This window comes from Nicotiana attenuata, chromosome 10 (assembly GCF_001879085.1).
Source record: "Nicotiana attenuata strain UT chromosome 10, NIATTr2, whole genome shotgun sequence".
NCBI lineage: Eukaryota > Viridiplantae > Streptophyta > Magnoliopsida > Solanales > Solanaceae > Nicotiana > Nicotiana attenuata.
In genome coordinates, this window is record NC_031998.1 from 48,831,349 (window position 1) to 48,845,997 (window position 14,649).

General features: G+C 38.0%; 1 protein-coding gene across 1 annotated transcript; it reads right to left on the reverse strand.

The window, feature by feature from the left end:
- Nucleotides 1,560–3,181, reverse strand: LOC109233787. The gene is made up of 3 exons (XM_019399650.1): nt 3,034–3,181; nt 2,103–2,275; nt 1,560–2,018 (listed from the first exon to the last, which is right to left on the reverse strand). The coding sequence occupies exons 1-3, from the start codon at nt 3,179–3,181 to the stop codon at nt 1,560–1,562; spliced, it is 780 nt and encodes a 259-aa protein (XP_019255195.1).

Genomic DNA, 14,649 nt, shown 5'->3' on the forward strand with positions numbered 1-14,649 from the left:
TTCTGACACCATATGTGTGGGGTGACGGTCGTAGATGTGGAATTGCTTGGACAGAGGTTGACAAAATCTTTTTTCCATGTCGGCTTCCTTCAGAAGATGATAATGCTGTGACACATTTTCTTTTGGGGGTATTGGACTTGAATGAGAAAAATATTGATGTGTACGATTCCATATATAGTGAGCCATATGAGGCAGGAATGAATCACATTGAAATGTATGCACGCATGATCCCCCACTTGCTAAAGTTCTCATAGTTTGAGAAAAATCACAAGTCTTTTGGAAATGCATTCAACAAATTTGATATTCAGTGGCAAAGCACACTAAACTGGATCGTACGTGTTGTCATTTGCTATATAATTTATATGTACTTTAGATTCATTTTATTAAAGATATTGTTTAATTGACTCCATATCTTACATTTTTCTTAGGACTGATTGTGGTGCATTCCTTATCAAGTATGTGGAGTTGTTGATGATCGGATAGGATGTGGAGAAATTTCAACCTGAAGACATAACAAACTTTAGAAAAGAACTTGCAGCAAATCTTTGGGCACATGGAGAGTGGAAAAGAAATTCAGGTTATGATACACCACAAGAAAATGTCAGCGACGACTATGATAGTGAAAATGAAACTTCCTGCCCAAAGGAGCTGTAGTTTAGTTGTAAAGAAAGTTAGCTGTAGTTGATTTTTTGTATAAAATTGCTTTAAACAATCCATATGAATTCTGAAATATTTTGTAAATTTCACAATTCACTTTTATTTTGTTTGCATATCATAATTTTTTGTCACAGCTATGCCAAATTACAGTTTCAGAAGTAATATGAAGGCATCATGTTATTAATTTCTTTGTTTCTGTCAAGTATTGATTTGTCCATTTGCAATCCCTAAATTAAGTGTATTGAGCTTGTAAGTATTAGTTAAGGACCAAGTATCCTTAACTTTTGAGCTTGGAACTCAAACTTCAGGACCAAGTGTCGTTAACTTTTGAGCTTGGAACTCAAACTTCAGGACCAAGTGTCCTTAACTTTTGAACTTGGAAATCAAAGTTAAGGACCAAGTGTCCTTAACTTTTGAACTTGGAAATCAAAGTTAAGGACCAAGTGTCCTTAACTTTTGAACTTGGAATTCAAAGTTCAGGACCAAGTGTCCTTAACTTCTGAACTTGGAAATCAAAGTTAAGGACAAAGTGTCCTCAAATTTTGAACTTGGCAATCAAAGTTAAGGACCAAGTGTCCTTAACTTTTGAACTTGGAATTCAAAGTTAAGGACCAAGTGTCCTTAATTTTTGAACTTGGAACTCAAACTTCAGGACCAAGTGTCCTTAACTTTTGATCTTGGAACTCAAACTTCAGGACCAAGTGTCCTTAACTTTTGAACTTGGAATTCAAAGTTCTGGACCAAGTGTCCTTAACTTTTGAACTTGTAAATCAAAAGAAACAAAAAGCACGTAAGTGCAAAGAAACTTTGAAAATTCAGGATATCTGCTCAAATAAAAATAATTTAACTGAATCCAATTTATAGCAAAAACTTAAAAGAGTATATAAACATAAGTGGATATACTATCCTCTATGCTTCCTTGAAAATGGATGGACTGCCGGAGAATATATACAAGCTGTTCTATTATGGCCAATTCTTCTGCAACGACCGCATTTGAATGTTATTTTTGATGACTCGGTAGCTGGAATATGCCTTTTCTTCTGCCTTCTACCTGGTGACACTTTGAAATCTGGAGGTTTAATAATTTGTGACTTAACACTCTCTGGTAGAATCCAAGAATCAGTATGTCCTACAGGATGTATTTGTCTTTCATATGTTTTCAGCCAAGATTCCTTTAAGTACCAGTGCGAGCAAAAGTTGGACTTCTTGATGTTTCTCTTCTCGATAGCTGCAATTGCATGTATGAATGGTAATTCATCAAATTGAAACTGAAAACAATCACATGTCCTTTTGTATAAGTCCACCAAGAAAGTAATTCCTTCTTCCTCAACTCTAGAACGCCATGAATCAACAGGGATGACCTTCAATGTTGAAAAATTATAAGTTAGTACATTATGTTTAATTATCATTAAAATATTAAGCTAAACAAAGAATTTAATACTTACATTCAAAGTAAATGCTAAATCTATCTTTTTCTTCAATTCCTCTTCTACCCAACAAGAAACGTCATAAAAAGTTGCTTCTGCTTCATTTCTCCTTTCATAAAACCAATGTTGTAGCTTTACTTGGATGAAATCCATCATTCTTAATATAGGCAGTGTTGATACCCAATTTTTCCCTGTATTTTTTTAATATGCAAAATACTTTCAAAATAGTATGTATGTGCATATATAAGTATGTCCCAATATTTTATTATTTTTTTCTAATTTTTAAAATATTTTTAAATCAATTTATTACCTTATTTTATCAAGAAAAACCCAGTAATTATTTCCAAAATTATCATTTTGGTAATTCATTTATTGGTTTCTCATATTTGCACTAAAATATAGCCAACATAATTTTTGCGAATTTTTTACAAATTTATTTAGTATTTCAAAAGCTAATTGCGTATAATTGCAAAATTAGCCTCTTTTAAGGTTTAATTGTGTTTATAATTATAAAATTGACTCCAATATTTTTAATTTGATAATTACGTATTATTAATCATTTCAGTACCTTTAATTTATTTTCAGAAATTATTCTACTTTTTTTATAAAATAAACAAGGGAAAAATGGCTATTTAAATATTAGCCCATTTTCATTTCAATTTTTAGCCTGATTTGGCACCCCAATCAGACCCAATCCAAAAACCCAATTATCCAGCCCAAATCTTAATCTACCCGACCCACGACCCTTTTAAAATAACCTGCCCGGATCCCCATTCAATCCAGGCCGTTGATCAAAATGATCAACGGCCATCATTTATCCTTTCCTTTTTAATTTCCCATTACCCCCAAACCCTAATCACTTCTCACCGGTAGCCACCCTTGAATCCCCCCTTCTCCCAAACTCTCTTTCAAACCTAGCCGCCGTCTTCTAACACCACCCTAAAATCGCCTGAATCAGTGGATTCCAAAGCTATTAAAGGCCTGTATCTGCCTCCTGTGACTCCTACATGCTCGATTATTATGGTTTTAAGACCATACTTTGAAGAAGCTTGGTCCAGACCTCGGATGCTTTCAGTCCTATGGCTATTTCTGGCCATCTTTGACCTTGTTTCGGCCAGCCATGGCTATTCAAGCCTGGCTCTTGCTTTTCTTGCTTAGATCAATGACCTTCCAAGCCTTTCTCACCATCTGGGTTCTTCTGAAACCCTAACCTTCGAGGTTCTTCTAATTCTTTTAGATCCGTTGTAGATCTATGTTTTCTCTAAGCTTTTAAACGTTTTCTCAAAAGTTTCTTTCAAAACTTTACCTTCAGAACCTTTATCTTATCCGATTTAGGGTTTTGCTAAGTTATTTAGAAGTTTCTATGATCTTTAGCATGTTCTACTGTGTTCCTTTATGTTGTTCTTCTACTGAAGTGTGCATGTTAAAGTCTCAGTTCTTTCTTAAGGTTTCTGATTTTATTTTCTTTGTTGATATTTTTGCCTGATTCTCTTGTCTATCATCTCTATACTCGATTGATGGTAGAAACCCAAAAATTTGGGGGTTCATTCGAGTTTTGAGACTATTTGCTATGTGATTTGCTTGTTCCTCATCTCTGAACTTGTTTGGTTTCAAAACCCTAATTTCTTTGGACCTATTCAAGTTTCTGAAGTTGTTTCATCTACTGCTCGACTGAGTTTTGAAATCTTTGTTTCAACTTTTGTTTCTTTGTATGATTTTGACTTCCTGCTAAACTCTACAAGATCTTTTACTTGACCCCTTTTGCATGCTATTGGATACTCCCTCTTCTCTGTTACTGAGGTGACTACCATGTTCCTACAGTCCACTACTTACTGATTTTTGTGATTGCATGACACTTCTCTTTGCCATAGATTCAACCTTGCATGCTTAATGTCTATGCACTCTTTATAGGCTAAATTTCCCTCTCAAAATAACCCTTGATTGTGGACTGAATTCAGACCTCCTCGTGTAAGTTTGATTGATTCTTTCCTTGTTTACTGATTTCCCTGTTTCTTAGGTTGATTTGAAAGCTTTCCTTAGCCTTTAGATTCTCCTATTTCTAACTTGGTTTATTTGTTTATTCATGAATCAGTAATTTCGAATCCCTGACTCCTTGATTTACTATGTATTGATTGCCTCTATATTCTGCAGCTTTACTTTGTTTTCTTACCTTATTTGGTTAACCGAGTCTTTCAAAGATTCTTTCCTTAATTAAACCCTTATGTATTTACCCCTAATTGTCTACTTTGCACAAGATGCTTACTTGATTTCTTCCCTTAAAAGTTTTCTGTCCACTACCGTTTGGTTTTATCTCCTTGATTAAAGGAAGTCTTTGATACTGATTGATTTTTAATTGATACATAGTTCCATAATTATTTTCTTGCCTTACTTTCTACCTATTTTCAAACTATAAATACCCGGCTTTTCCATTAACAAACACACGAATACTCTTAGTTTCTGAACTCACACTCACACTCAAAAGTATTCTCTCTTGTTACTTCTACTGTGGCCTGCTCTCAAGCCCTGCTACTTGCTTCTACTGTATTTTGTTCTCTGAAACTGGTACGTCCTGATTAAGATTTTCAGCAATCACAACGATGTGTTTACTTAATACTTTAACCCTCTTGTCTGCCTACTGCTTGTGTTTAGTTTAGTACTTATTTTAGTATGTTGCAATTTCCTTTTGCCTGTTCTGCACCTACTATGCATCCTAAATATGTTTGATGCTAATGGTTTGTTTGAGGCATGACAGCATCAAGTATTACTGTCTATGACTCAAACTTGATTCCCCTGGAATCATAACCTCTATGTTACCATCATATGTTGTGTATTCTTGTTGATTCTGCAAGCATAACAGCACTCTCTATTGCTGTGTATGCCCAAAATTTGCTAATTGCCTAAGTACATAGGCTCTTTGAAATCCTCAATCCCTGAACCCCTTTGTGTGAAATCCTCGATCCTGTAATTGTTTCCCAGCCCCTCTTCTCCTCTTCTGTGCTTTTTCTTAATTCTTTAAAACTCTGTTTCTTCACTTGCACTCTCTCTTAGACTTAAGTTCTGCCCCCCTCTTGTGAGCCTTGCCTTGGGACCCTTTGAGCTCCCTCTGAACTTGGACACTTGAGGGCTGGCACTTCCACACTGCACTTGTCCCTACTGGTAATACAATTAGGGTGTGAGCACTGCCCAGAGTCCCATTGAGGCTCTTAGGGAACTATGACACACTCAAATTGGAGAAAGGCTTTGGATCGATGGTCTTTGAGTTGGTCTATCTCGTAATTCAGGCAGGATGCCAAGAATCAGGCCTTTTAGGGTTGTACTTATTTTCTTTGTATTTTTCTGATATATTTATTACTCTGGTTTGTAATAATTTGTAAAGAATACTCGGGGCTGGCTAGTGAAACAGGGTTGGGGTAACCATGCATGCAAAGGCTTAGAAATCATGCCTATAGGACTGTTCTAATTCTGCATATTCAACTATATATAGAAATCATGCCTTTAGGATTGTTACAATTCTACATATGCAACTCCGCCCAGAAATCATGCCTATAGGATTGTTCCAATGCCATTCTGCATAATTCAAACTGCATTTAGAAACCATGTCTATAAGGTTCAATTTCTGCATTTTGATGCCATGTTTATAAGTTTTAAAACAAGTTCTGCATCTACAAACCATGTCTATAAGATTCAATTTCTGCATTTAGATACCATGTTTAAAACAAGTTCTGCATCTAGAAACCACGTCTATAAGTGTATAAAATCATCAATGTGTAGGAAACATGCCTATAGGAGTTTCTAAATGAATCTGATTCGCTTCACCCATTGCTATGAGTGAAATCAGTAATAATACATACCACCACCTACAGAGCCTGTAATCAATTTGTTAATTCCGCATCTCTTTTGGATAATCTAAGTCCCCCAATGTTAACAAGCATGCACTTTTATGATTTCAAATAATTCATTTTTTAAGCTTTACTGTCTTACCACCTTCTGAGTTCAATAGATACCACTCTTATAGGATCCTGTCTGAGCACTTAGGCAAACCTTAGAGTAATAATAAAAACGGAATCCGCTTCAGTCCTGATTCGGGCTTCTTATTTGAATTATGTAATAAACCAATCTGCCTTGATCCTTTAGACTCCTTCATATTTAATTCTAATCAGACCTAAGCAGTACGTGCAAGACATGCTATTATGTATTTTTTTTCTGTGCAAGGAGGTATATTTGAGCCTTATATGTTTATATGTCTCCCCAAATATGCAGTATGTGCTTTGTATGCCGCCTTAGAATTTTACCTTTGAAACTCCAAATAAGCCTAATATCCTTCCCTTTTTAGGATTAGTAGTCCTAAGTGCCTCCGGGACTGATAGGATTGGGACGGGTAATAGCATGCATTAAGTAATCGATACCAATCCGCGCTTTAAATACCTTAACGGGGTGGGATGGGTAGATATGGATATGATGACCACGCGATAATGTCACGTGTAGCCCCTCATTGAGGAGTGATTGCCGGACATAGTGTGGGGTGATCCATATTATTAATAAACCTAGGACCCCTCTCCCTTCATTCTTTATTTCTTTTCCTTAGCATTTTAACTCTTTATTTTTAAAATCAGCTCTTCTGATTGCTCTTGCAAGCCTTGTTTACTTTCAAACCATTATGTGCTGAAATCCCCTCTTATTTGAGCCTTATTTGTTTATATGTTAATTGTACCCAAATTCACAATAATTGTGTGGCCGGGAACCACACTAGTGGATTCTGAGGGGTGCGTAACACCTTCCCCTTAGAATAATTTCAAGCCCTTACCCTACCTCTGGTTATTCAAATCAAATTCTTTTGGTTTCCTAATGCACCCTAATCATTAGGTGGCGACTCTTCAAACCCAGTTCCCAAAAGGAATGAGTTGTCCCTCCAAATGTCATAAACCCGATTTCGCGAGAAAAAGGGGGCGCGACAGCCTGGTGACTCTGCTGGGGATTTTTTTAGGCTTTTACCATTTCAGACTATTATTGTGAATTTATGCTTCTTTACGCGCAATTATTTGTTTATTTCTTTTAGGCATTCAATTTCCTTTTCGATTGTAAAACTGACTTGTCTTTTTGTTTCTTTCCTTACTGCTTTCCTTCGTTGCCGCTTTAAATTATGGAACTGTTGTATTTACTGCTTTCTAAACGTGCAAATATGTGTCAACATGCTTTTAATTGTTGCATAATCATGCTCAACATCATATTCCATTCGTGCCAAACAAACCCCATAGCAACGCTTATAATGAGTGGTTGCGCTCTTCCGATATTATCACCCCCTAATAGCCTGTTTGGCCAAGCTTCTTTTTGGCCAAAGTGCTTTTTTTTTGGCCAAAAGCACTTTTGGCCAAAAATTGAGGTGTTTGGCCAAGCTTTTGGAAGGAAAAAAAGTGCTTTTGAGGAGAAGCGGAAGCAGTTTTGGAGAACCAGAAAAAAGTAGCTTCTCTCCAAAAGCACNTCAAAAAAGTTTAGCATCAACAGTAATCACTGGTCTACATTGATTCCAACCAGTTATTGATGATCCATATGCATAAAACATATAAAGAAACCTGAAAATACAGTATAACAGAAGGTTAACAGAAGTTAAGGACAGGTAGTCCTTAACTTAGACTAACAAGGTCATAAGTTAAGGACAGGTAGTCCTAAAATTCAGGTTACAAGCCCAAAAGTTAAGGACATGTAGTGTTGAAGTTAGACTAACAAGCTCAAAAGTTAAGGACACTTGGTCTTTAACTTTGATTTCCAAGTTCAAAAGTTATGGACATGTAGTCCTTAATTTAGAGTTACAAGTTTAAAAGTTAAGACATGCAGTCCTTAACTTAGAGTTACAAGCTCAAAAGTTAAGGACAAGATGTCCTTAATTTTTTAACTTGCAACTCTAAGTTAAGGACCAAGTGTCCTTAACTTTTTCACTGCACACATCAAAGTTAAGGACACCACGTCCTTAACTTTTTTACTGGTTAAGGACAACATGTCCTAAAGTTTATAAAACAGATTAATAATCTCTTTTTTGATTGTTTACCTGTTGTTGTCGTCTATCTTTATGTTAGTATATGTTCCCGGATTTTTACTTTTCATCATATACAAGTATGAAGACAATAATTCATAATTCTCTTCAGGAGTTCCACTTATTAAAGCTGAAGCACGTTGAATAGCACGCCACGCCTTGTGATACCCAATGTCTAGTCCATGCAATTTTGTGCATTTCTGCCATGACAAAAGCTGGTGTAACTTCAAACCTTGGGTCTCGAAGATTGTCAATAATGTAACCACTAATCAACTTTGATGTTGCATGCCTTTGATCAGCTTTCATAGTGTTAACTGAGCAGTCATGATTTTTCTCAATCTTTACTATCTTGAACAATGTTGACTCTTTAACTCTGAAAGCGCACACACACCACCCACACCTATCATCATTGCATTTCAATGAATATCTTGTTGAGATTCATCTAACAACCTTGAATTCAAAATGTCCTTTAATTGCTATATTCGAAAAACAGTTAATTATACTCTTCTTTTTGTCAAATATTGATCCCACTTTTATTTCATCCAACGAAGCATTTTCTCTTAATATCGTAGTTGGGGATGCTTTTTGTTTCAAATTCGAGCTTTGTCTAGTTAGTTGAGTGTTAAAGCACGAAGGGTGATGCCGTGCATGATATTTTTAAAGAAAATATGGGACTTGGGCGTATACTCGGAATCGAATTCCGAGGTCCCAAGCCTGAGAAATGAATTTTTAAAGAAAATTGTTTTCTGGAATATATATGAGTTTTTGGAAATGAATTATGTTTGAATTTGATGGTATCGGGCCCGTATTTTGGTTCCGGAGCCCGGTACAAGTCTGAAATAATAATTTGGTTGAATCTGTAAAATTTGGTAAAAATCGGGATTGATTTGGTATAAAACAGACTTAAAGTTGAGAAAATTGGAATTTTGGGTGTTCTTGGATGATTTCATGAATTTGGGTTTCAATTCATAGTTGTTGATGTTATTTTGGTGATTTGATTGCACGAGCAAGTCCGTATGATGTTTTTAGGTTGGTGTGCATGTTTGGTTTGGAGCCCTGAGGGCTCGGGTGAGTTTTGGATAGGCCACAGAGTGAAATTGAACTTAGGAAGTTGCAGGTTTTCAGCTGATATGTTGCAGGTCTGCAGGCTTCGCATTTGCAATACAGTGTTCACAAATGCGAGCTCGCAAATGCGAACACTGTATCGCAAATGCGAACTATGGCCTGGTCTGCCTTGGTCGCAAATGCGATGTATTTATCGCAATCGCGATATCACAAATGCAACAGCAGTATCGCAAATGCGAAGAGTACAGTAATCCTCAGGGTTCGCAAATGCGAACCCCTGTTCGCAATTGCTAACCCTGGTCGCAATTGCGACATCTGCAACCTGCAAAATCATAACTTAGACGCATTTTCAACCATTTTTTCAAACCCTTTCAAAACCTAAACACTCTTGAGCGATTTTTCAAAGACAAATACTCTTCCAAATCGATTGTAAGTCATTTCTAACTCGTTTTTATTAATCTTTAACATCTTTTCTCATGATTTCAACTCAAAATCAAAGGTTCTCATGGGGGAAATTGGGTGTTTTGGGTAGAACTTAGGTTTTTCAAATTTTGGGGATTTGGACCTCGATTTGAGGTCCGATTTCAAAACAAATTATATGTTTGAGTTCGTGGGTGAATGGGTAATCGGATTTTGGTTCGAACCTCGGGTTTTGACCATGTGGGCCCGGGGTCGATTTTTGACTTTTTGGGAAAAACTTTAGAAAATCTATTTTCATGCATTGGAATTGATTCATTTAGCATTTATTGATATAGTTAAGTAACTTGTGGCTAGATACAAGCAAATTGGTGGTGGAATCAAGGCGTAAAGCGATAGTTGAGGCTTGAATTGTGTTCGTGGCATCGAGGTAAGTGTTTGGTCTAACCTTAGCTTGAGGGATTAGGAGTCGTGTCCTATTTGCTATGTGTTAATTGTTGAGTACGACGTATAGACATGGTGACGAGTATCTATACGTTGGTGTCAAGCATGCCCGTGAGTCTTATACTATGATTAATGTGACTCTGTTTTATATTGTTCATGCCTTATGTGATATTCCTACTGTTGAGCAAGGCTTGTGGAAGTAAATTGGGTAATTGAACATTTAAGAGCGTCGACTCAAGTTGTGAATTGATTTGTGAAAGTATCATTGGTATTTGAACATTGTAGAGCGTTGGCTCAAGTTGTGAATCGAATTGTGAAAGTATCATTGGTAATTGAGCATGGTAGAGCATTGTCTCTAGTTGTAAATTGAGTTGTGAAGTAAATGTGAAAAAGAGAAGAGGATTATGATATTGTTCCCTTGCTGGGATGTTGTTGCTTTTAATATTGTTCCCTTGCCGGGATGTTGTTGCTTTTAATATTGTTCCCTTGCCGGGATGTTGTTGCTTTTGATACTGTTCCCTTGCCGGGATTTACATTGTGATTTTATTGTGATTCTATTTAATTCCTTGCCCTTATTCTTTGTGATTGTTGTTTGGGTGAGGAAGAGTGTTAAAACACGAAGGGTGATGCCGTGCATTGTTTTAGTGAGAGAGTGTTAAAGCACGAAGGGTGATGCCGTGCATGATATTTTGTGAGAGAGTGTTAATGCACGAAGGGTGATGCCGTGCCGCACGATGTACAATTCCGTGCCTTTATATGAGTGATAATGCACGAAGGATCATTCCGCGCCATGATTATGTGAGGTAAAAGCATGAAGGGTGATGCCGTGCCGATTATATTGATTCTTATGGTGAGGACGAGAGTAAAAGCACGAAGGGTGATGCCGTGCACTTGTCCTTGATTATCCTGATTCTTGTTGATAATTGAGTTATGGTGTTCTTTACGTTTATTTATTGGTTTTCTGTGGTTACTTGATTTTATTGTGATGTTATTGATTCCCTTACCCAAATTGCTTTGTGATTGTTGCTTGGGTGAGGAAGAGTGTAAAGCACGGAGGGTGATGCCGTGCATGATATTTGTGAGAGAGTGTAAAGCACGAAGGGTGATGCCGTGCATGATATTTGTGAGAGAGTGTAAAACACGAAGGGTGATGCCGTGCACTTGTCTTTGATTTCGTGATTCTTGCTCATAATTTAGTTATATTGTTCTTCACATTTATCTATTGGATTTTCGTTGTTACTTGATATTTCCCCGCAGCATGTTTCCCCTTCCTATCTTTAATTGTAAAGTTTTGCCTTTATTTTCCCGTGTACATGATTTAACTGCAAAAGTTTATTTGGTAGTCTGGTCCTAGCCTCGTCACTATTTCGCCGGGGTTAGGCCAGGAACTTACCAGCACATGGGGTCGGTTGTGCTGATACTACACTCTGCCCTCTTTTATGCAAATTCTGATACTGTAGTTTTCGGACAGCAGTGAGGTTGCTGCTTCCAGTTCACCAGGCGACCCGAGGTAGTCCTGCAGGCGTCCGCAGGCCTTGGCATCTCCTTCTATCCCTTCATTCTGTTTCTTTTATGTATTTCAGAGACAACGTTGTATTTATCTTTCGGACTCTTATTTGTAGTATTCTTAGACAGTCTGTGAAATTGTGACCCCAGTCCTGGGTAGTCTATGTTTAAGGAATTGTATTGGTAATATTTTAATGATTATAATTTGTTCTTCCACTTATTTAATTCCGCTGATTACATAATGTTGATTCATAACTGTTAAAGGATTAAAAAAAGAGAAAAAGGCAAATAGTTGAAATAATTGGCTTGCCTAGCTTTCACTAATAGGCGCCATCACGACTCCTGAGGGTGGGAAATCCGGTTCGTGACACCTTAACTTTTGAGCTTGGAACTCAAACTTCAGGACCAAGTGTCCTTAACTTTTGAACTTGGAAATCAAAGTTAAGGACCAAGTGTCCTTAACTTTTGAACTTGGAACTCAAACTTCAGGACCAAGTGTCCTTAACTTTTGAGCTTGGAACTCAAACTTCAAGACCAAGTGTCCTTAACTTTTGAACTTGAAAATCAAAGTTAAGGACCAAGTGTCCTTAACTTTTTCAAAACAATTTGCAAAACGAGGACACTATGTCCTTAATATTCAGGACACCAAATCCTTAACATTTTGAAGATGGGTTCACATATAATCGTGGACTGTGCTATGAAGCGGCTGATGTAGTTGAGGTGGTCCTAGGAAGCTCATCACGTCCTTTTTGCTCTTTGGTGGTGGTAATTCTTGGATAGCCTTAACTTTGGACGGGTCCAACTCGATTCATCGACGGCTGACGATGAATCCCAATAGCTTTCCTGCGGGAACCCCAAATGCACATTTTGCGGGGTTCAGTTTTAGATTGTGCCTCCTTATCCTGTCAAAGAACTTTCTCAAGTCTGCTATGTGATCTGCGGCCCTCTTGGATTTGATGAAGACGTCGTCAACATACACCTCTATTTCCTTATGTATAATATCATGGAAGATGGTCGTCATGGCTCTCATGTAGGTAGCCCCAGCATTCTTTAGACCGGATGGCATCATCTTGTAGCAGTACACTCCCCACGGTGTAATGAAAGCTGTTTTCTCTGCGTCTTCTTCGTCCATCCAAATCTGGTGATAACCCGCAAAGCAATCTACGAAGGATTGGAGTTCATGCTTGGCGCAATTGTGGATCAGGATGTGTATATTTGGCAGTGGGAAATCGTCTTTGGGACTTGCTCTGTTTAAATCCCGATAGTCAACACACACCCTTACTTTCCCGTCTTTCTTCGGAACCGGTACAATGTTGGCTAACCAGGTTGGGTACTCAACTACCCTGAGGACTTTGGCTTTGATATGCTTAGTGACTTCCTCCTTGATTTTCAGACTCATGTCTGGTTTGAACTTTCTGAGTTTTTGCTTCACTGGCGGGCACATTGGATAGGTAGGCAACTTATGAGCCACTAGGGATGTGCTCAGACCGGTCATGTCCTCATATGACCATGCAAAAATATCCTCATATTCTTTCAGGAAACGAGTATATTCTTCCTTTTCTGACGGTGATAGGTGAATGCTTATGCAAGTCTCTTTGACGGTTTCGGAATCTCCCAAATTGATTGCTTCGGTTTCATCCAAGTTGGACTTAGGTTTGTTCTTAAAGTTCTCAACTTCTCTGACAACTTCCTCAGGTATTTCATCTTCTTCTTCTGAGTCACTATCCTTATATTGCGTTGTCTCATTACATGTCACAGTCATCAGTTCATCAGGAAAAGTAATAATAACGCTATAGAAGAAAAAAATGTGAAAGATAATATTGAATACTAAATAGCAATGCATTAATTAATTTTGAAAATATCCAAAACAGGTACGACTCAATGACTCGAGCAATTATTTCGAAACAAAATGCGTCTTTAAAACAAAAACCACTGAAAATATCTTAAATTCCTAGCATGGCTATAAAAACAAATCAAGCTAATTGCCAAGCTACCCAGGAACTCGGCGGTCCCGGGATGGTGTGGCAGTCCAATTCTTGAGAACAGCTCCCTTCTCCATAGTCTGAATGGTGAGGCCTTCTTCCTCTTCCTCCTCCTCCTTCTCAACTAGCACTGCAATCCATATCCTCGTCTTCTAGAAACAGGTTCCTTAGCCCAACCAAAGTTTCTTCCTCTGCAGATCCCCAAATTGTATCGGCTGGTGAAAAGTCTGACTCAGATGTGGCACTGGCTACTCGAGAGGGTAATAAGGACCACGCCATGGTGGCTACCAATCATTATATTCTTGCCAGGTGTAAGAATATCCCAATCCAAAAGTTGTGCCGTGACGTTTCAACTGTATCGGTTTGGTAATGCCTTGGAGTTTCTTCCCAAGCCCTTTGCCGGGTTCATACCCAGACCATGCCAGTATGCTTTCTATTTTGTTACTCCACCACTTGTCCTTCTCAATTTTGTTGACATGTTCAATGTGGTGGTAAGTTTCTCCACCCAGCCTTCTTCTACTCTCGATAACCGGGATAGTTTGACTGGTGTAAATGGGGTTACTTCCATCTCCGTGAATGATTACCTCCTGATGGTTCCATTCGAACTTCACGGCGTGGTGTAGCGTGGAAGCCACGGCCCCAACAACATGTATCCAAGGTCATCCCTATAGAAGATTGTATGTAGCTGATATGTCTAGTACTTGGAACTCAATAACGAACCAAGTTGGTCCCATCTGCAGACAAAGGTTAATCTCTCCAATCGTGGCCCTTTGAGATCCATCAAATGCTTTCACGTTTATACTCCCTGCTCGTATCTCATAGATATCTTTGCCCAACCTTTTCAGAGTAGTCAATGGACAAATGTTGAGGCTTGAACCCCCATCTATTAAGACTCTGGCAATGAATTTGTCTTCAAACTGTACTGTGATATGCAGTTTCCTGTTGTGACTTAACCCTTCAGGCGGTAGTTCATCCTTGTGGAAGGTGATCTTGTGACTCTCCAGTACTTGCCCTACCATGTTGGCCATCTCTCTACTGGTGATATTGTTGGACACATAAGCTTCATTCAACACCTTCATCAGAGCACTCCTATGTGCCTCAGAATTTTGCAATAGCGACAGGA